Below are 20,384 nucleotides of genomic sequence, written 5' to 3' on the forward strand. Positions count from 1 at the left end.
CAACGGCGGAATAAGGGAATATAAGGGATGCTTAATATTTCTTACAGTGCCAATGACTAGGGGTGGTGGTGGCCTTAGCGTCTAGTGACCCACTTGCCCGTCTGCCTACCTAATACAATAAAAAAATTAGTTTATGATCGCTTGTAATTATAGATTGTAAAACTGACGATATTCGATATTTAAGTAGGATTGAGACGAGCGCTAGAAGCACTGGATATTACGAATGCTCACATGCGTATGTCACATACCTATATTTGATAAGTCAAAGTGACAAAACAATATTTATAATATTTAGGTATATTTAGGTAATGCTAAATAAATCATTGAAAGTGCGCTTGACATAATTAAAATTGTGAAAATTATATAATATTTAAATATGTAAAATGATGATCTTATAAACTATTCAGTATAAGGTTAACTGTAAACTGAAAATATTTTTGGTGGTAAATAAATTCTCAGTTGTCCGTTGTTTAAATGACATGCATATTGCACGTCATTTAAAACCGATTCATTTTTATCTTGCAGGAATTAATTAATGAACAATGAATAAGCTTTTATTCGGACAAATTTAAAAATAAAAAACTAAAAAATCTAAAAAATAATTAAAATAAAACAGTATCTTATAAAAAACTTATTTAAGAAACAAAAAAATAAATTGAACTTTTTATATGCATATATAATATAATGCTTATCAAAATATATATATATACAATATTCATTTTAAGCATTTTCTGTGAATCAAAATTACCGTTATTTTTTACCGTTTTTCTCGGTCATTTTACAACGGTGTTTCGAAATAGATTAAACAATCGAATCGAAATGTAATTGTTGCCGTTTAACCGTTTCCCTATTCTGTTAACACAACGATCCAGTTGCGGTTTTGTCGAGGTATCGTAACCATTATAAATTAGTAAAATGGGCCCGCTGGTCAGCCACACCACGCCACACCACGCCACACCCAAGGTATTGTTAATCAAGGTATTCAATGTTACAATTTTTAAGTAAATTTTAATTGTATATTATAATAATCACACTATTCATACGTGACAAAACATAGTCGTTGAGTATTTGGTCTTAACACTAGTAACAAACTTAATTGAGTTTCATGCTCACTTTTAACATTTTTAAATGTTTTTTCAACCATCTACTTGTATTTTATTGAACTATTACGACTGCGAAATTGACCACAATAACAGTCTCCAATCGATATGCTTCAATAAACTTATTCAAAGTGGATTTGAAAGCCGATTGACGGCGTTTAGGTCACGGCGATGGTATTATGCAAAACCAGTTTTTATAAAAATAGTCGACGCCATCATTCAGTTAACAAAAGTGATATTTTTATAACATAAAGTAGAAGGGGGGATAAATAAGCACCGACTCAAAAGTTATTGCAAGTAGTTGATCGTAAACAACCAAACATACAAACATCCGGTGGAATTAGAATCCTTTTAAATTCCTGGAGATAATGAACTCAAACATTATAATAATTTTACAAACACTTTTTATAGATTAAACTCATTTTATTCCCAAATTAAATCCGACTGTACACTAAAATCATATTTTTTTGTTCTAATATTATTTTAAATTCTATATATATATATATATATATATATATATATATATATATATATATATATATATATAGAATATTTACCCATATATATATATAAATATATATATATATATATGGGTAAATATATAATATATATATATGTAATGTATGGGGTAGTTTTATAATATGACTTTTAACTGTGGGTAATTGTAAACCTATGTATGGTGGTCTCTCGCAATTAAACGCTTAACCGAACGGACGTCTTTTATTGTGCTCAGTAATTATCCTCAAATAATTATCAATAATATTATATATTATTCACATACTCAATAATATATATATTAAAAACTTAGTCTAGTTTAGTTTAAATTTATGGAATAAAATATTAAAAATAATAATGATAATTAATACAAAATTAATAAACTTAATAAGTAAATGAAAAAATAGCAACTTAATAATATTCATAAATTAGTTTGTATTAAGTTTTTACTTCTTGCGCTTGTTTGAGACGCTTAGTTTGAATGGATCATTCATCACAAGACGACACTCCCCTCGCAAGCACGAGAAAGCCCTTGTCATTTATTAAGCGATAGCAACTATACTTATATATTCATTCACAATATAATATATATATAGTGCTTACGGAATAAAATGCCATATATTATTATAGCATTAAGCATATATTATTAATGAAAAGGCAGGATTATTGCTTAAAAGAACAATTTTATATTATTTAGAGAAAAAAGTTTTCTCATGCTCATATATACAATAATACAAACATACAACTCCTAAAAGTAAGTTATATATGTGGTATGAAATAGCAGAAAATAATTTCTTAATTATTTCTTATAAAGGCGTCACGTAAATCTTTACTTATAGACTGTCTCTGGTAGTTTGTTACAAAGGTCGACACAGCGAATGAGAAGCGTTGTGTGTCAAGTTGCTATTTTGTTATGCGAATCAAATAAAAAATGATAATGACATACAAACTTGTATGACACAATCGCTGACGTGACAAGTTCCTTAGCATAATAAACTACAGCTCAAAACGTAATATGCGAGATTTAAACATAATGTAAAGCGTAATCAAAGTTATACGAATAAAAATAACAATGTGAAAACTTCATTTCAATCAGGTTAATAGTTTTGCATAAATACGTTTTAAGCAAACAAACAATTCGTATAACTGTGGAGCAATAACAGGCTGGAACTTTTCTTTTGATTATTTTGTATAATATATGAAATGTGTGTGTTATATTTTTAAATAACTAGATTCCACCCGTGGCTACGCCGTGTAAAGCTCTCATTACTCTGGTGTAAGATAAACCAAATGTTTAGAGTATATAGCTCTATTCCAAATATCATCCAAATCCGTTGAGTAGTTTATGCGTGAAGGAGTGACAAGTGCCCGTCCATCCATCTTCATCAACGTTCGCCTCTATAATAATAGTACAAAGTGTTCACATTTTCTTTACTTAATGCTTGAATAGAAGTCGCAAAACAACCGCTGGCTTGCAAATGAATTTGCTATCTTTAATTAAGATCTTTCTTTCGACAAGACTATAAAGGATTTATTTAAAAATACACAACATTAAAGTAACATTTGTTTACAAGACAATATCTAAATATCGAAATGATATAACAAGCTAACGACCTTGCAGTATTTCTTTAATCATCTACTTTTGTGAAACATTTTACACGAATTTTTATTAAAACGCAATGAGAACAGGCCATTGTTTCATAAAATAGCTACGTTCCGACGTCCGCCTGACAGTGACAAGAAAAAATGGGCATGATAACGAGCTTTGTGAGAGTGCCAGCGCCCGCATCACCCTTCAGCACACCGAGGCCGAGACCGCTGAGGGAACTGCTCAAACAGATCTGCGATTGTGAATTTGTATTCACTGGAAATAAATTAACAATCTCTATTTAAAAGCGCGACTTACTGTGAAGCAAGTTGCTTCAGTTAACAAGAAAAATAAATCGGTAAGTAAATGAGGATTATTGAGGTATGTGGTAACTAAAGTGGATTAACGGCTTTAGGTGCTTTTCGGATACTTCCAAACTCAGGGTAGCTGCCGAGTATTTTTCGACAGAAAACCCAATAAAACCTGACCTGTGGCTTATATATCATCGCGAAGATAGAACATCAAGAGCTGCAGCCTCGTATACTAGAAACTATACGGACGATGCAGTGCAGATTGATAATATATTTTATACTTTAATTTATTATTATTTACATATAAATCTTTATTTACGAACATAAACGTTTTCATAAAAGTGAAATAATGTCAAACAATGCTTTAAAAACAACTACAATAAATTAAGATCAAAACCACAACACCAAGCAATGTAATATTTGTTAATGCATCTGCGTATAAATCTAATGTTGGAAACATTACCTAGAAGTTGAAGCGCTCGTTTCAATTTGAGGTAAAAGTATTCAATTACAAACTTTACTTAGAAGCGAGAGGTGAAAGGAAAGTTTAATGTGAAATAAAGAACTCGTTCATTGCTTTTGAGAGGTCGAGTTCGTAAAGAACAAAACGTATTAGCTCCACGAACAATTAACTCTTCTTCTGTAAATACACATTGTTCTGCAAAACCAGACAAACTACCTCAATAAAACAAATTAAATCATATACGACCTTTATTACCTAACTCATATCAAGTCTGGTAAACATTTATCGTGGAGGGTGACGCTTACGAAATTAATGTCGCGGTAAGCGTCACTTGACGTGTCGCGTGTAATAAGTCTGCATCAGTTGAAGACGAGATTACTCATAATACTCATAGACGCTGACGCGTAGCGAAACCAATCTTACTCGCATATTGCAAACACATCATAACTATAAACTCCCTACCCCAATGACTCGAAATTACATTTATGAAATTTTGTCACTAACTAATGAGTTAAAGCTAACGTTGTGTCGTGAATGAAATAATGCATTCGCGATATTAAATATGTTATTATTTAATTATTTGTCTGTCTCGTGGGTTTGGTGGCTATCGTATAAGGATGTAGAACCCGAGGGTCTGTCTATATGCTTGCGCACACACTATAATGTAATGAAAATGGGACTACTTACTGCAAAATATGTTAAAATAAAACTAATCAATAAAAAGTAATATTTTATTCGTTCATCTTCGTCTTGTCTGTACAATTTTTATAAATCTATAATCTAATGTAAAATTTTGCTATGAACTGCTTACCAACCGTGCGTATGCGACAGGCACTTGGACAAATGGAATTGGGTAAGTCTGGGAAAAGGACTGAGTGGAGACGGATTGGCTGCCTGCGATGACAGGAGCGACACCGTGCGCTGCAAACAGAGGAGCAGTAATAGAGCGAGCGGCGAAAGCTGGTGCAGCGAAGATGGGAGCGGTGTATGCAGCAATAGGTGCGGCTACGACGGGAGCCACCTGACCAGCGATCTGCCGAGCGATAGTAGGAGATGCGTTCGCAGCGGCACCGTCAATTTGAGCAGCAGCAGTCTGAGCAGCGTTCACCGCTTTCCAGGCGTGGTCCTCAGCGGCGTTGATAGCTCTGCCTTGGATTTCAGCGGCCTGGTCGTTTATCTGACGGATGGTGTCGACAGTTGCGCGGGCGTGGTCGGCAGTTTCGACGTGAGCGTCGATTGCAGCAGCCTGAATGTCACCAGAAGAGATGGTAGGAACGGCCACAGCAGCAGCGTGAGCTACCGCCACTGGGGCAGCAGCGACGGTCAAGGGTGCAGCGTGAACCGTACCATGGGCCGTAGCCCATGGTGCGTCGTGGCCAATAATGCTACTGGAATAGAATGTGGCCAGCAGTGCACCAGATGGCACAGCTGCGGCGCAAGCGAAGACAGCGACCGTAACAATCTATTAAAAAATATCAAAATATAATCTTCAACTATTAAATAATAAGGATTGTAAAAACAAAAGATTCGTTTGGTCTTAACAACAAAAAAGAAGTTCCTTAATCTACAAATACACGGGTTTGATATGCCAAAACAAACATTAGTTAGAGGATGTTTTTTTTACATTTCTCTCATTATAGCGTGGACATAATTATTATGTATGTTCTGTCGATATTATCGTTAAAACAGATATTTTATGTCTATTAATAGAATAAAAATATAAACCCACCAGAAATCACATCGTGCACTTCTTTTAGACTGCTCGAAAGCTACTGATTGATTTTGCTAGCTTCCAGACAGCTTTTATACTTGCTCGGTTTTGAAGCTGAACGGAACTCGTACGAGTCACAAGCAATACCAGGGGCATTAAGGGAGTCAGGAAGCTATTTTGAAAATTCACAGCGCCGCGAACCGGTTGTGTTCCAAAGAATGCGGCCAATGTCAATTAGTTTTTCGTTTCTGATATTTTTGTACTAGACGTGGAAGTTTTAACTTTCTTATCATCTAATAATTTAATTTATTTATTTTAGATTGTTGTTAGCATTGATTAATTACATAGTTTATTAAGGCACTGTCGAACTGTTATTTTAAGAGATTATATAAAATTTAAATTTACCACCTGTTTAGGATGTCGATTTTACAAAGAAGAACCGGCAAGCAACTCAGTGGTTTCTATTAATATAGGTCTATATTGTATTTTTAATACAAATAAAATTATATAGCCTTTATAAAAACAACAAATACTAGCTACAGTTTATTATTACCTGTACAATCTTGTATTGAGTAGTAAAGTTTATTTTTTAATATTTTTAACTGACAAAGTTAAAGAAATTTGAGATATTTTATTATATAAATCAAAGCAATTTGTCTTCAAAAAGGATGTAAGGACTAAAATAATCAATATATCTTTTAATATCATATAATGTTATAAGCAAATGACGAAATGGTATATACGCTGCCACCGCTCAGAAATCCGGACGGATCGCTAGCTCACAGTCCGCAGGAGAAAGCCGACCTCCTGGCTAAACTCTTTGCCGACAACTCTGTTATCGATGATTGTAGTGCGCAGCCACCAACAATACCTTCATGTGGCCACACGATGCCTGACATTAAAATCAGGCAACGTGATGTGCGTGCGGAGCTGCAATCACTTGATGTACGGAAAGCTAGCGGTCCCGATGGAATACCAGCCATAGTGCTGAAGAAGTGCGCAGCGGAGCTGTCTCCTGTGTTAACGCGCCTGTTCCAACTTTCTCTCTCTTCGGGAAGTGTGCCGGAGGCTTGGAGAAGAGCTAATGTGCAAGCGGTTCCCAAAAAAGGGGATCGGTCTGACCCGGCAAATTATCGGCCAATAGCTATCACCTCAGTACTTTGTAAGGTGATGGAACGGATTTTAAACAACCAACTGATCCATTACCTAGAGGATCACTGTCTAATTAATGATCGTCAGTATGGGTTTCGACCAAAACGGTCCACAGGTGATCTTCTAGCGTACGTAACACACCTCTGGGGTGAAGCTATCGACAAGCATGGAGAATCGTTGGCTGTCAGCCTCGATATCTCCAAGGCTTTCGACAGGGTCTGGCACAGAAGTCTTCTCTCCAAGCTACCGGCATATGGTCTGCCTGCTCAGCTATGCACCTGGATTGCCAGCTTCCTACACAAGCGTAGCCTTCGTGTTTTAGTAGATGGTTGCGCTTCACAATTCTATGTAGTGAATGCTGGGGTCCCCCAGGGATCTGTGCTATCTCCCACACTCTTTCTTTTGCATATCAATAATATGCTCTCCCTTGGGAACATACATTGCTATGCAGATGATAGTACAGTGCATGGTGGATACCACGGACGCGCAGTGGCTGGGCGGGCGGAAACTGAGGAGAGGCGGGAGAATCTTGTCATTGAACTCGATAGGACGTTAGATCTCATCGCCAAATGGGGCTCTGATAATCTTGTTGAGTTTAATGCCAAGAAAACACAGGTATGCGCTCTCACGGCGAAAAAGTCAACATTTTCCCCTCTTCCCTCCCTCTGTGGTACTCCGCTGGTGATGCAAAGCAAAATCGCCATGCTGGGGATTGACGTTCGCTGCGACCTTAGTCCAAGGGATTACATCGAGGCTGTTATAAAAACAGCTTCACGGAAACTCGGAGTTCTGAACAAGGTGCGGCGCTTTTTCACGCCACAACAACTGTGCCTGCTGTACAAAACACAGGTACGGTCTTGCGTGGAATATTGCTCGCACCTTTGGGATGGCTCCGCTAAGTACCTACTTGAGGCCTTGGACCGGTTGCAGCGACGTGCCGTACGCATTATTGGCGACGTAAAGGTCACAAACACCCTTGAACCTTTACAATTGCGTCGTGAGATAGCAGCACTGAGCGCTTTCTATCGACTGTATCACGGCGAGTGCTCTGAGGAATTATTCTCTCTAATTCCTGCTTCCCCCTTCCTTCTTAAGTCCACGCGAGCTGGTTCTCGATGTCACCGCCTAACTGTGACATCAATTCCATCGCGAACAAAGAAATTTGGCAACTCCTTTCTTTGTCGCACTTCCAAAAAATGGAATTCCTTACCAGCTCACGTATTCCCCTCCTCTTACAACCCGGGTTCCTTCAAACGAGGCGTGAAGAGGCATCTTGCGGGCCGGCAAGGCGAAGGCGGCTAGTGCAGAACGTTTTTCCCGTCTGTACTGGCCGTCGTCGCGTTTGGACTCTACTACCGCTTACCATCAGGTGGAGTGGAGTCATTTGCCCTCCCGGCGATATAAAAAAAAAAAAAAAACCTATGCATTCTTTAATAAAAACATCCCGAAAAGAGCTTTCCAGCTCAAAGATAATAAATAGCCTAATCATTTAGTAAATAATTTTATCATAACTTGTTCGTACTTAAATCGGCTTAAAAACTCAAGACGTTTGCTCTAACTAACATTAAATAAAACACGTTTGTTATAAACGTGTTATTTTTAACTGTTTTGACTGCAACGGGTCAATAATGTAATATTTAATATTGTTTGCGACACACAAAACTTTAATAATATATACTCGAACCGCTTTGTATTTTTAAAATTATTATATTTGCAGGAAATGATCGGAACATGGCGTACACGTGAACAGCACTTACATATCATTATAGAGAAGCAGTGTGACGTCATAATTACTATATTAACTTACACTTAAGCATAATATAAAGGAAAGGACTTAACAACTTATAATTGTCCCGCCGATAAAAAATCCCAACAAGTACAGATTAGTAGTAAAATATAAATTAGGCTCAAGAAACTCAGTGGTCTCAGTGACTTACTCGGATTCGAATCCGCCACCTATGGTTAGGAGCCGCGTGTCTTGTTCACTGGGACATATTAGCTCTGATGGCATCTGATCTGATGACCTTTCCTATATACACTTTACATTAATAACAGACATTTAATTAGTGCGGTAATAACACGGAACATACAATTATAACATAATCCAATAGTGATCCGCCAGTTCGCGTAATTAGCGATAATACACAGATAATTGCTGTAATTGAAACACGACAGAGAAGGCATCGTGCCGTCTCTTTCACACATCAATGTAAATCAAATATTAAATTTATTAAAAAAAAAACTTGTGCATAAGTCTTCAAGGTGCGTTTGCTTAATCATATACGGTAATGTAACACACACTATTTTAATATCTGCTGTCATATTAGAATGACAATTGCTTTTTTCCGAACCCTAATACAATACAAATACATGTAAAACATACATAACCCTGTTATGTATGTTTTGCATGTTTGCCTTTTTTTTTTAAATAGTTTTTAAAATGGTAAAAAGTAATCGACATTATAGTTCATTTTATTTTTACACAGTATCGCTCATATTAAAGTAATATTTTATGCCATATTTTCTATAAATTAAAACGACTATTTAATATAACAGTTATTGTGGCTTATCACTTTCTGTCAATTCGTTATCGTGTTCTCGATCGTCAGCGAGTTTAATTTTGTTCTAACAGAGTAACGCCCCAGTGAGTATTATTGTTATAATAATATATTAGGTTTTTATGTAGTTTTTTCGTTTGTTCATACATAAACACTACGTTTTTTACGATATATGACGGAAATAATTTTTATAATAATCACATCTAAATTTAAATTTAATTTATTAGATGTGATTATTATAAAACTTTATAAAACTTCCATTAAATATACATTTTTAGTGTTCATCAAATAACTAGTTTCTGTCTGCGGTTTTACCCGCGTGTGAGAGAGAGATAAGTCTTAAGTAACCCATGGCCTTTCTTATATTCATCAGGTAGCCCATTTGCTCGTCCGCCTGCTTATGACATAAAAAAGGAGTATCAGCCGTGCCTCGGAAACTACCTTAATTAAAAAAAATACAAATATACAAACATATTAAGAAAACATAAATCTTTTTGGCAATAGAGTAATAAAACTATATTATATAAATCTTAAATCGGTCACAATATTTATATATATACATATTATTTATTTTAAATCTGTTTATCTTTATTTCAAAAACAAAACCAAATCGCACAAACACTTTCACGAGTTCTAGCACTTACGGTACCCATTGTTGCCTCGGTTGTAATGGCTCACATTTATTATTCAGTAGAATCAGGAAAGTTCCATCATAATTGCTGGCAATTTGCTTTGCTTGTTTCGTCTCAGATAATGCTGACAGAATACCTATTGTCATATTGTTTTATCAACAAAGACAATAGTATTCTATTATTCTAAAAATATGAATGCTTACTCGTATGACGCAATCCTACACTAGTCAAATGGAATTGTACATACTCGCCTGGATGGATATCACCCGCTCATCAATTATTCAACCGTCAAATAACGATCGATGTCAATCGATAATAGCCAATAACTTATAATGTAAGCAAAATAATGATCATAGTCATAAATATTTTATATTACTTGTAGAAATAGCCCAGTGATTTGAACGCGTGAATCTTAACCGATGATCGTGAGTTCAAGCCCGAGAAAGCACTACTGAATTTTCATGTGTGATTAATAATTCATCTCGTGTTTGACATTGAAGGAAAACATCGCGAGGGAACCTGCATGTGTCTAATTTCACCACAAGTGTATTCCACCATCGGCATTGGATCAGCGTGGTGAATTAACTCCCTACCTTCTCCTCAAAAAAAGGGTGAGGAGGCCTTAGCCCAGCAGTGGGACCTTTACAAGCTAAATTTGTGATAAAGCGTATTATTATTATTATTACAGGCACAAAGTTGATTATCACCGCATTTTAAATGTCAGAAGAGACTTGTTTACTTCTTCATAATAATAATCAAAATACATGGAGGCTCCTACGACCACTTTTAAATTGTCGTTGTCTTATATTATCCAATGTTTATATATTAGTGAGTGACCATTTAATTATATCTCATATTGAGCTAACGGAATGCGACTCAGCATCCACGCTCTAGGTGCTAAGGAATACATGCATTCAAATCACTAATGCAGCAATGTAGATCGTTGAACGCATAACGAAAGTTTACCGTAAAATGTAGACCAAAATAAAATTTCTTGAAGACAACCTTCACGGTGTACGTATTAAGTTAAAGTTTCTCTACGGATAATCTTTGGTACAATTTTAAATTTATTTTCCTCTTCCTGAACATGAAAGTCTTACAAATACGACTGCAAAAGTTTAAAGGAATTCTTAACAACTGAAATGATTCTAAGAGAATTTGTAAGTTTGTAAGCCGCCTGATTGGCTTATTGAATTTAAAAGATGTTGCATGATTTGAATCTCTAAATGTTATAAGAAAAACTTTAATATTTTGGGTATAAAGTTTGAGAATAGCTTGGTTCAAAAAGCGCTTAATGATTACATGATATTGATAAACTAAATTTGGTGATTGTCACTATCACATTGTATTTATTGTGAAGCTGTTAGTCTAAAAATTCCAGTTTTGAATTTTGTTTGGGTAGAATAGTCTGTTTTTATTTGAAAAGGACATGCCAATAAGCCATCTCAAGATAAGTGGAAACTCTACTCTTATAAGCTCTTATTAATAGAGTGGCTATTTACTTTCCCATATTCCTTGCACTGTCGAGCCACCGCCAACCATGACGTATGACCTGAAGTAGAAATTCCACAGTTGAGTAAGCCTCAACTGTCGAAAACAGCAGTACAAGTTTTGAAATCAAAAATGCAAATCACATATGCGGTACTGACGCGATTTCACGATGTACCGTCGAAATGACCGCAATCGAATGATACGAACACATTTAAAGCTTAAAATATTGAAATTTACGACAACAATACGATACGTAAACTGATGGGACTGATAATATCACATTAAAGATAACTCACGAATAGGTATGACAATCAAAAGGAAGGGGGGTAAACATAGCTATCTGTGAGGAATTTATTTTGATGAATAAATAATGTCTTATAACCAACGATCCCATCTAGTAATTTTATCCTACATTCAAAAAACGCGCAACAAAAGCTAAAATCCCCAAATCGGCAGCCATTTTATATTTACTGGATAAAATGGCGTATTTATTTTCGCCAACGTCAGGATTTACGTTCGGAACATTGCTTATAAGATATAAAGTCGAGACAAGCGGATATGAGGTTATGTATTATTTTAAATAAAATAATACTCGTTTACGATATTTATTTAATATAACTGCCAAAAAAATTAATTACATCTATAAAGATTTTACCAAAAACACTTATTTATTTATTAGTTACACCATGCAAAAAAGCTATACATAACATAATATTAAAGATATAATTAACATGATAATGAATAATGATAAAATCGTGAATTGACCAAAAAGTAAAATAAGTTAAGAAAATAATAATAACGACATCGCTCTTATTCTTTCTTTATCTTTCCTTTTAATTCTTGTACTATTCTGTTTAAGAATATCAAGTTAGGCTAGGTCAAGTCAAGTTAGCTCCATGGCAACAATACAATATGAATGTTAACCAAACAGTTCAGACCCAGGAATCGGCTCGGCCCACTGAATTCTCACATGTTTAATTTGTGTGTTTATTACTTATCTTGTTCTCGATTGGAAGAAACTTGTGGTGAATACAATACTGCGTCATGTGTGCATCAAACGGTCTTTGTGAAATTTATTTTTTACCAGATTGTAGAGAAATTATATACATACTCTTTATGATTACATATATGCATTATACATAATAATATGTGTATTAACACATAGATCAAATAATCTCAAAAGATCTCCCTATCAAATCAACTTCTAAATCTAAAACAAGTTTTGAAATTTGTATTATAGATTCATCTGAAGATAATTCAGGTAAGCATTACATTTTATCAGCAATAGTATATGCAATAGTATGGCCATACGGCCAGAGTAGTTATGATGCGTTCTTGAATGTTGGCCGAGAGTCAAAATCAAGACGTAATAAATATGTTCAATATCGAACTTATTGTGTTGCAGACGTTGATGTGCCAGTAGAAACTGAGAACATTCCATCACGTTCTGAATCTCCAGAGGTGGAAGCAGAAGTTGCAGTTGGCAGACATACATTTCTCGAAATACCTACCTCAGAAATTGAAACACCTGGAGCTGCATCAAACCTGACGCTTGAATACTTACAAGCGCTAGGAGATATGCTATTGACAAGATACCGCAATACGCTGAAGATATTCACCATCACTTAGCCCAAAGATGGCTTCCTATATTACGTAAAGGTTTACCTAAGGAATCTCGTGAAAAACATGTGAAATCGTATTTGATACCTAGTAATCTTAAATTATTGAAAGCAAAGAAAGAAAGAATTGATAGTGGCGACAGAGATGAAACGCTTTTTCATAATAATCTTTCTGAAAAGAAAAAAGCAGCCAAGACCATAGAAAAACAGGGTTAGTCCATAAAGAAGAATACTGCTTCCTTGAAAACAATACCTTACCAATACCGACAGGGAAACTGGTCAGGCCTTCCCCGGTTCACATCAAAAGGGGGGGGGGCACGGCATTACGGATAGGAGCGACGACGGCAATAACACGTCGAATGCTTCCCACGACCTCAGTGCAGCCTCCACGACCCGACTTCTCGAGTAAGCAACGGGGTCACCCGTCGCACCGGTATCATTAGAGGTACATGCGGGTCATTTACAATTATTTTATAATTGTTGGTTAAAAGTTACAACAAATTACGTAAATTTAAAATGGATTTATGAGAGTATCCCTATACCTCTTCTTAGACGCGTAACTCAAGTTTCGCCTCCTTATTGTAGTTTTAACTATACCGACCAACAAAACATAAAAACAACAATTAATAAATTATTAACGCTAGGAGCTATATTTTTATGTTCACCGACTCGTGACAAATACATTTAATAACAAAAGATGGATTTTTAGCAACAATTGATTTAAAAGAATCTTATCTGTTAGTTCCCGTAGCACAAAATTATCGAAAATATCTCAGATTCAATTTTAAATATGAAAATTCAGAAATATTAATGTATGAATTTAAAGGCATGCCTTATAGTTTATCAGTGACATGAAGGAGGTAATGAACTATTTAAAAAGGCAGGATATACTTCCAGAATATATTTATATGACATATTGTGTATTGGAATAGATTGCGAAAATTGCTCGAAAAATGTAAAAAATTCTATGAAGGTTCTTGAATGCTTAGGTTTTGATATTAATTATCAAAGAAGTTGCATCAAGCCTCAACGAAGTTGTAATTTTTAGGGTTCATTTTTAATACATTAAAAATGTCAATTACTTTACCAATAGAAAAATGAATCAACATAATTCGATTAGTTAACAAATATATACATTTACCCACATGTGCTATACGTGATTTTGCACAGTTCATTGGAGTTTTGACAGCATGTCAGACTCGTATCTAACAGCATCCAGCTGTTAGATACGAGTGGTTATATACAAAAAAACTTTTGAACGACAAAAATAATTTGGCAATGGTGCGAAAAACGCAAACTGTGGTTATTTGTGTCTTATACGAATACTTTCGTATCAAGAATTAAAAAAAAACTAGATATTGAGTTTGAACTATCACATGTTCCCTTTACTGAAATAGTTAATAACTTTGGACAACCTCATAGACCTGTTTGCTTCACGCACCAATACTAAATGTAAAAATTAAATATCCTGGAAACCTGACCCTGAAGCAGTCAGTCTTGACGCATTTACAGTCAATTGGAGAACTTTATACTTTTATGCATTTCCACCATTTCCATTAATTTTAAAATTCACCGGAATCTTTGTATCTCCTTACTGGCCCTCCCAGCCTTAGTTCTCATTATTAAAAAATGACTGAAATCTGAAATTGTATTTATTAATAATGGTATTTTATATTACACATCGCAGAAGCAAGAACAGAACCTACAGCCTACCATGGGAGAAGCCATACTTTGCGGCTCACATTCTCCAAGCGTGGTATTCCCGACCAAGCGCTAGATCTTGCTTATGCATCATTATCAGGCAACACTATTCGTCAGTATAACGTAACTTACAAATTATGGTGGAAGTTTTGTACTATAAATAAGTTTAACCCAACAGATCCATTGGTTCATGTTGTGATGTCATTTATAGCGAATCGGTATCACAAAAGCGATTCTTATGGATCTCTTAACTGTCACCGCTCAGCATTGTCGTTACTTCTGGGTTATAATATAGGTAAAGATGAGTGTATTTCGAGAGTATTGAAAGGTACTTATAGACTAAGGCCTAGTGTACCTAAGACATACTTGGGACCCACAAGTAGTACTTAATACTTTAGATAATTGGAACCCTAATCAAGACCTAACTTTAGAAAAACTTACAAAGAAACTTGTTATACTATTAGCTTTATTTAAACATTTTCTTTAATTAAAATAAGTAATATTAAGTATTAACGTTCATTTTATTGTTTATCACATACGTTCAAATACATTTTCAATCTAAAGCAATTCTAAATAAGCAGCTATCCGGAATTTAAACGTCCTTCAAGAATGATTACTATCTTTGTACAAAGCTAAACTTAAGCTTAGCTTAAGTGCATTCTTTTGTTCCAGTCTCAGCGACATAAAGGCGTTATATACCAAGCTTTGAGTCGCAATCAAGGATAGCGACCACGATGTCTCATTAGCGAATTTCCCAGCGGCCCTATCAGTCACTCTCTTATTATGATGACGCTACTTTCCATTGTAGTGACAGTTAAAGGTAGCATTTCAATGAAAACCTCAAAACAAGCTGGAACAATTTCTATTTAATCAACATTATAATACAATAAAATTAAAGACATCATAAAATGTTAATAAACGTGTAAAAAACGTCCTTATCTACTTGGGTAAATTAAATTTTGAGTGATAATATGTAAAAGAGAGACGAAACGAATAGGCCGCCGCAGTTTTGAATCCTACGACAATACAAGTTAGTACAATACAAGGTTGTACTCTCCAAATTTACAGTAGCAGCCCGGAGATTGTATATGCTACTGTTCACTCCCGTACCTCAGAGAGCACGTAAAGTTGCATATCCTGCGCCTGATGTTCCTCGCATTGCTGATCAAGTTATGAGAGTACGAGGATTATATAGAAGACACCTGTATTTGTGTGCACTGTAATATCTCCTATTTACTTTATTAATGTTTGAGATTAATTACCGTGGCGAAATACGTATTCGTTTATTTTTTGTACAAAATAACCTGCTAATAACGTATGTTTGAACTATAAAGTAATATACTTAATTAAATTTCTGAACCGTAAAAACATTTAATGAATTTGATAATACATATGTCGTTCCCATCTTCAAGCTCGATGATGACGGGCAAATAAATACCTTTTATTGCCATTCGGACGAGCCGATCGCGTAATTACTGTTCCGGGGAGACGTCAGCCCCCAGCCAATTCCCCACGACTCCCGCGTGGGAGGGCTTTAGGAGATTTATCGATAAAGATTGGCACATTTTGAGGACCTGTTAAATACTTTATCTTACATATATTTTTGACAATCAAAGTGTAACGCATCTATATTGAATTAAGATTTTGACTTTGAATTTAATCTTAATATCTACGCATGTTATATTTGCCAAATCAGTACTTGACAATTACGTCTAAATTCACACATTTGTTTTTATTACTCAATGATTGTCTACGTATAAAAAGATTACTGAGCTATATTGTTTACACTGAATAATTTCAACATTTCATAATTTCAATTTGGAATATTTTAATTTTATTCTAAACTTATTTTTTTCCTATTTGTATCTTCAAAGACGTGTTAGTTTGTGTATCTTTTATTTATTTAAATTAATGTTTTTTTTACGTACCTACCTGTTTATTACCAGACAACATCACAATTACGTTTCAACTTATTTAAAACTACGGATTAAAAAATGATGATGATAACTATTTCAGTTACTCGGAATGAGTACCAGTTGACTTTTTTGAAGGGCTGTTTAGTTGTCTTCGTATTCGGTATTCGGCCAGTCTTACCATAATTGGGTCATTTCTGTATCGCTATTTTAAGTTTCTAATCCAGAATGTCTATGGTAGTCTCTTAGTAATTTATTCTAATTTTAATTTATTTATGTCAAATTTACGGTCTAAAATAAGAAGTATTTTATTAGTTAGCTTATTTAGACTCGTAAAATTAATTTACATAAAACTGATCACTTATATTTAATTTAGGTGCTTCAGCAATATGCTCGGGTGGTACAAAAACGACCTTCACACAATACTGAACGTGTGTGATTTGGCATCCCGCCCGTGACCCACTTAGAGAGTCGTGCAAAACGAATACTTGCAGCATGTCTCCAAAACACAGCTTTAATGCAGCCTTTTTACCATCCCTCACTAGATCTGCGACTATTTATTCACATAGTGAAATGATATGTAAGAAAGATATATTTTTCTTTCTCGATTTATACACCGCCAACCGTCGGTAGATGGATATTGTCGGATGTTAGTCTACGATAGAGTGATGAAGCTGTTTTATTTATTTTAGTTGTGTTTACAAGCCGCCATACCGTCCCGGCCTCGACCCCACGTCTGTATAAGTATTCCTCATGGCTTCTATCTCGGACTCTTAATCACGGAGCAAACTCACCTAATCTAAAATATGAACTTTTGTTACTTACCTTAAACGTGTTAGCGAATGTTCAGTTACTAATATGTTTGTACATTTTGAGATATTTTCATATTCAATAGTTACATGATTTTAACCCCCCTCGGGGATGCTGTTGCGGATGGATCGTTTTTACGTAACCATTATGGCACTCACGAGCTTGATAATTGATGGATGCGTTTAATAGTAATTCCCTTAGTCGGCTTTCACAGACGGTTGCAATGAGCTGGCTGTACCCAACTACAATCATGTTAGCCACCTGCCTATTTGGCACCCGTTTCATTCACCTCAATATATTAATTTTATTCAAAGTACAAGTCTAAATATTTAGTATTCATACGCTTGTTGATTTATAAAAAATCTACCATCGGTTCAATAAAAAGCCTCAGACCTGAGGAGAACCGGCGAAAGAAACTCAACGGGATTTTTCTTCTTTCGACAATTTGATTATAAATAATAAAAATATGTTATTATTTAGTGGAAAAGAGTATGGTTGTTCTTGGTCGAATCTACAATCCGAAACAATTGCTTACATGACTATGGTACGTTTTGATTTTGATACCTTATATAATTATATCGACCACTTATGAATGAATGAGTCGTGGTAGGGCTTATTTCTCCATACTAACATTTTTTAAAGATTTATTTTATTTCGTTTATATGTTTCTTACAGTAACAGTAACAGCTCGTGAATGTCCCACTGCTGAGCTGAGGCCTCCTCTCCCATTTTGAGGAGAAGGTTTTGGAGCTTATTCTACCACGCTTCTTCAATGCGGGTTGGTTACACATGTGGCAAAGTTTCAGTGAAATTATCTACATGCAGGTTTCCTCACGACATTTTCCTTCACCGTCAAGCACGAGATGAATTATAATCACAAATTAAGCATATGAAAATTCAGTGGTTCTTGCCTGGATGTGAACCTACGATCATCGGTTAAGATTCACGCGTTCTTACCACTGGGCCATCTCGGCTTTCCAAGCCCATAGCGACCCTAGTCCGGTGCGCAAGCTTTACTACACATTATTGGCCGATGTCAATGTCGGGGTCTCCAACAACCCCGTCCTGAGCGGAAGGGCTATGGTTGTGAACACGGCGTTACAGGAAGTTCTTAAGACTGCCCTCATCCATGTCAGACTTGTGCACGGCCTCCATGAAGCCACTAAAGCTCTTGACAATAGACAAGCTGTACTCTGTGTATTGGCTGAAAACTGTGGCAAAAAAACGACGTGGCATAAAAAATTAGTGCAAACACTTTGCAATGAACATCAAATCCCTCCATGAAGGTGGACAACAACAAAAAACTTGGTGAATGGGCTGGTTTATGCAAAATCAACAAAGACCCAAGGGCCAGGAAAATTGTTGGATGCTCGTGCGTAGTTATCAAAGACTTCGGTGAGGAGATACCAGCTTTGGATGTGCTCAAAGACTACTTGAATTCTTCAAGCTAATCCTTAGGTCTTATTGTCGTCTATAAATAAAAAATCAAAAAACAAAAAAAATATGTTTCTTAAAACACAACAATAAACGATCACAATTTATTTACATTGTATATGTTTAGGTAAATAAATATAAATTCATATATTATTTTCGCGGCATCCAAGCTAATAACAAGTTCTCACCTCTGAATATTTATATAACTTTTTTGATATTTCACGTAGAAGCCGTGAAATATCATGCGAAAACAAAAACAACATTAAATCAATACTAGGAAGATATTTTTATCAGCAAATTATATCGAGAGACTACGCCGACTCTACATATTATTTTCTGCGACTCAATAAGTAAGTTGTTATTGTAATTCTATACAGTCTATTATATTCTTAACCGAATACGGCAAATAAAAAAAGAGTATAACAATATAAGCTGTTGAAATGTTCATTTGTTCCCGTGTAACTTCTAAACCACTTATCAACATATTCTAGGCTGTGTCCTGTTCTAGGCTGTGTGACGTCTAATTAAATTGCAACGCAAAAAAAAAAAAACTAAAAATAATGACTAATAAATAGAGTATTGCGAATTAAAATCATTGTTTTCATTTACAAACAATGATTTTAATTCGCACATTATACGAGTGTAGTTTTTTATTAACTTACGTAAATAATACTTATACATTAAACAAGCTGACGTCCGCTTCGCGGGTCGTAAATTACGTCTTCATGAATATTATAACTGCAAATACCGCTAACTACAAACTTTTACTATTTCTTTTTTATATGAAATGTCTATTGGTGCCGTATGCCGTGACGAAAACAACATGACTTCTTTTATGCCAACATGCCCCTCTTAGTCGCCGTTCTCTATCCTCTTATGTGTGCGTGGTGCGTATCCCATAAGCTATTAACAAGTATATATTATAATAATAAAAAAAATTGGCCACATAATTAAAACCCCAAAATTACTTGGTTTTCTTTAATTTTGTATATTTTACACATGACATATGACACCCAAAAGTTTAATTTTTAGAAATATACTATTTTGTATACGACATACAACATACACCTAATTGGAGGGGAAAATTAAGAGTAATTTCATGAAAAATAGTTCTTGCTTAGAGATACCTCGTCTGGGTAGGTACCACCCACTCATCAGATATTCTACCGCAAAACAGCAGTACTTGTTATTGTTGTGTTCCGGTTTGAAGGATGAGTGAGCCAGTGTAATTACAGGTACAAGGGATATAAAATATTAGTTCCCAAGGTTGGTGGCGCATTGGCTATGTAAGCGATGGTTGACATTTCTTACAATGCCAATGTCTAAGGGCGTTTGGTGACCACTTACCATCAGGTGGTCCATATGCTCGTCCGCCTTCCTATTCTATAAAAATAAAAAAAAATACC

General features: G+C 35.2%; 1 protein-coding gene and 1 pseudogene across 1 annotated transcript; one reads left to right on the forward strand and one right to left on the reverse strand.

Annotated features, from left to right (window-relative positions):
• Positions 1-4,715: 4,715 nt before the first annotated feature.
• LOC126769193 (cuticle protein 1-like) lies at positions 4,716-10,156 on the reverse strand. Its single transcript, XM_050487834.1, has 2 exons — positions 10,028-10,156; positions 4,716-5,419 (listed from the first exon to the last, which is right to left on the reverse strand). The coding sequence occupies exons 1-2, from the start codon at positions 10,154-10,156 to the stop codon at positions 4,754-4,756; spliced, it is 795 nt and encodes a 264-aa protein (XP_050343791.1). The 3' UTR covers positions 4,716-4,753.
• A 7,611-nt stretch (positions 10,157-17,767) lies between these two features.
• On the forward strand, positions 17,768-19,021 carry LOC126769195 (40S ribosomal protein S12-like; annotated as a pseudogene).
• Positions 19,022-20,384: the final 1,363 nt, after the last annotated feature.

This window comes from Nymphalis io, chromosome 6 (genome assembly GCF_905147045.1).
Source record: "Nymphalis io chromosome 6, ilAglIoxx1.1, whole genome shotgun sequence".
Classification (NCBI taxonomy): domain Eukaryota; kingdom Metazoa; phylum Arthropoda; class Insecta; order Lepidoptera; family Nymphalidae; genus Nymphalis; species Nymphalis io.

Coding starts and splice junctions, on each gene's coding strand:
- LOC126769193 (XM_050487834.1), bottom strand. CDS start 10,156: ATGACAATAGGTATTCTGTCAGCATTATCTGAGACGAAACAAGCAAAG. Junction 5,420..10,027: donor TACAACCGAGGCAACAATGG/GTACCGTAAGTG, acceptor ATTTTTTAATAG/ATTGTTACGGTCGCTGTCTT.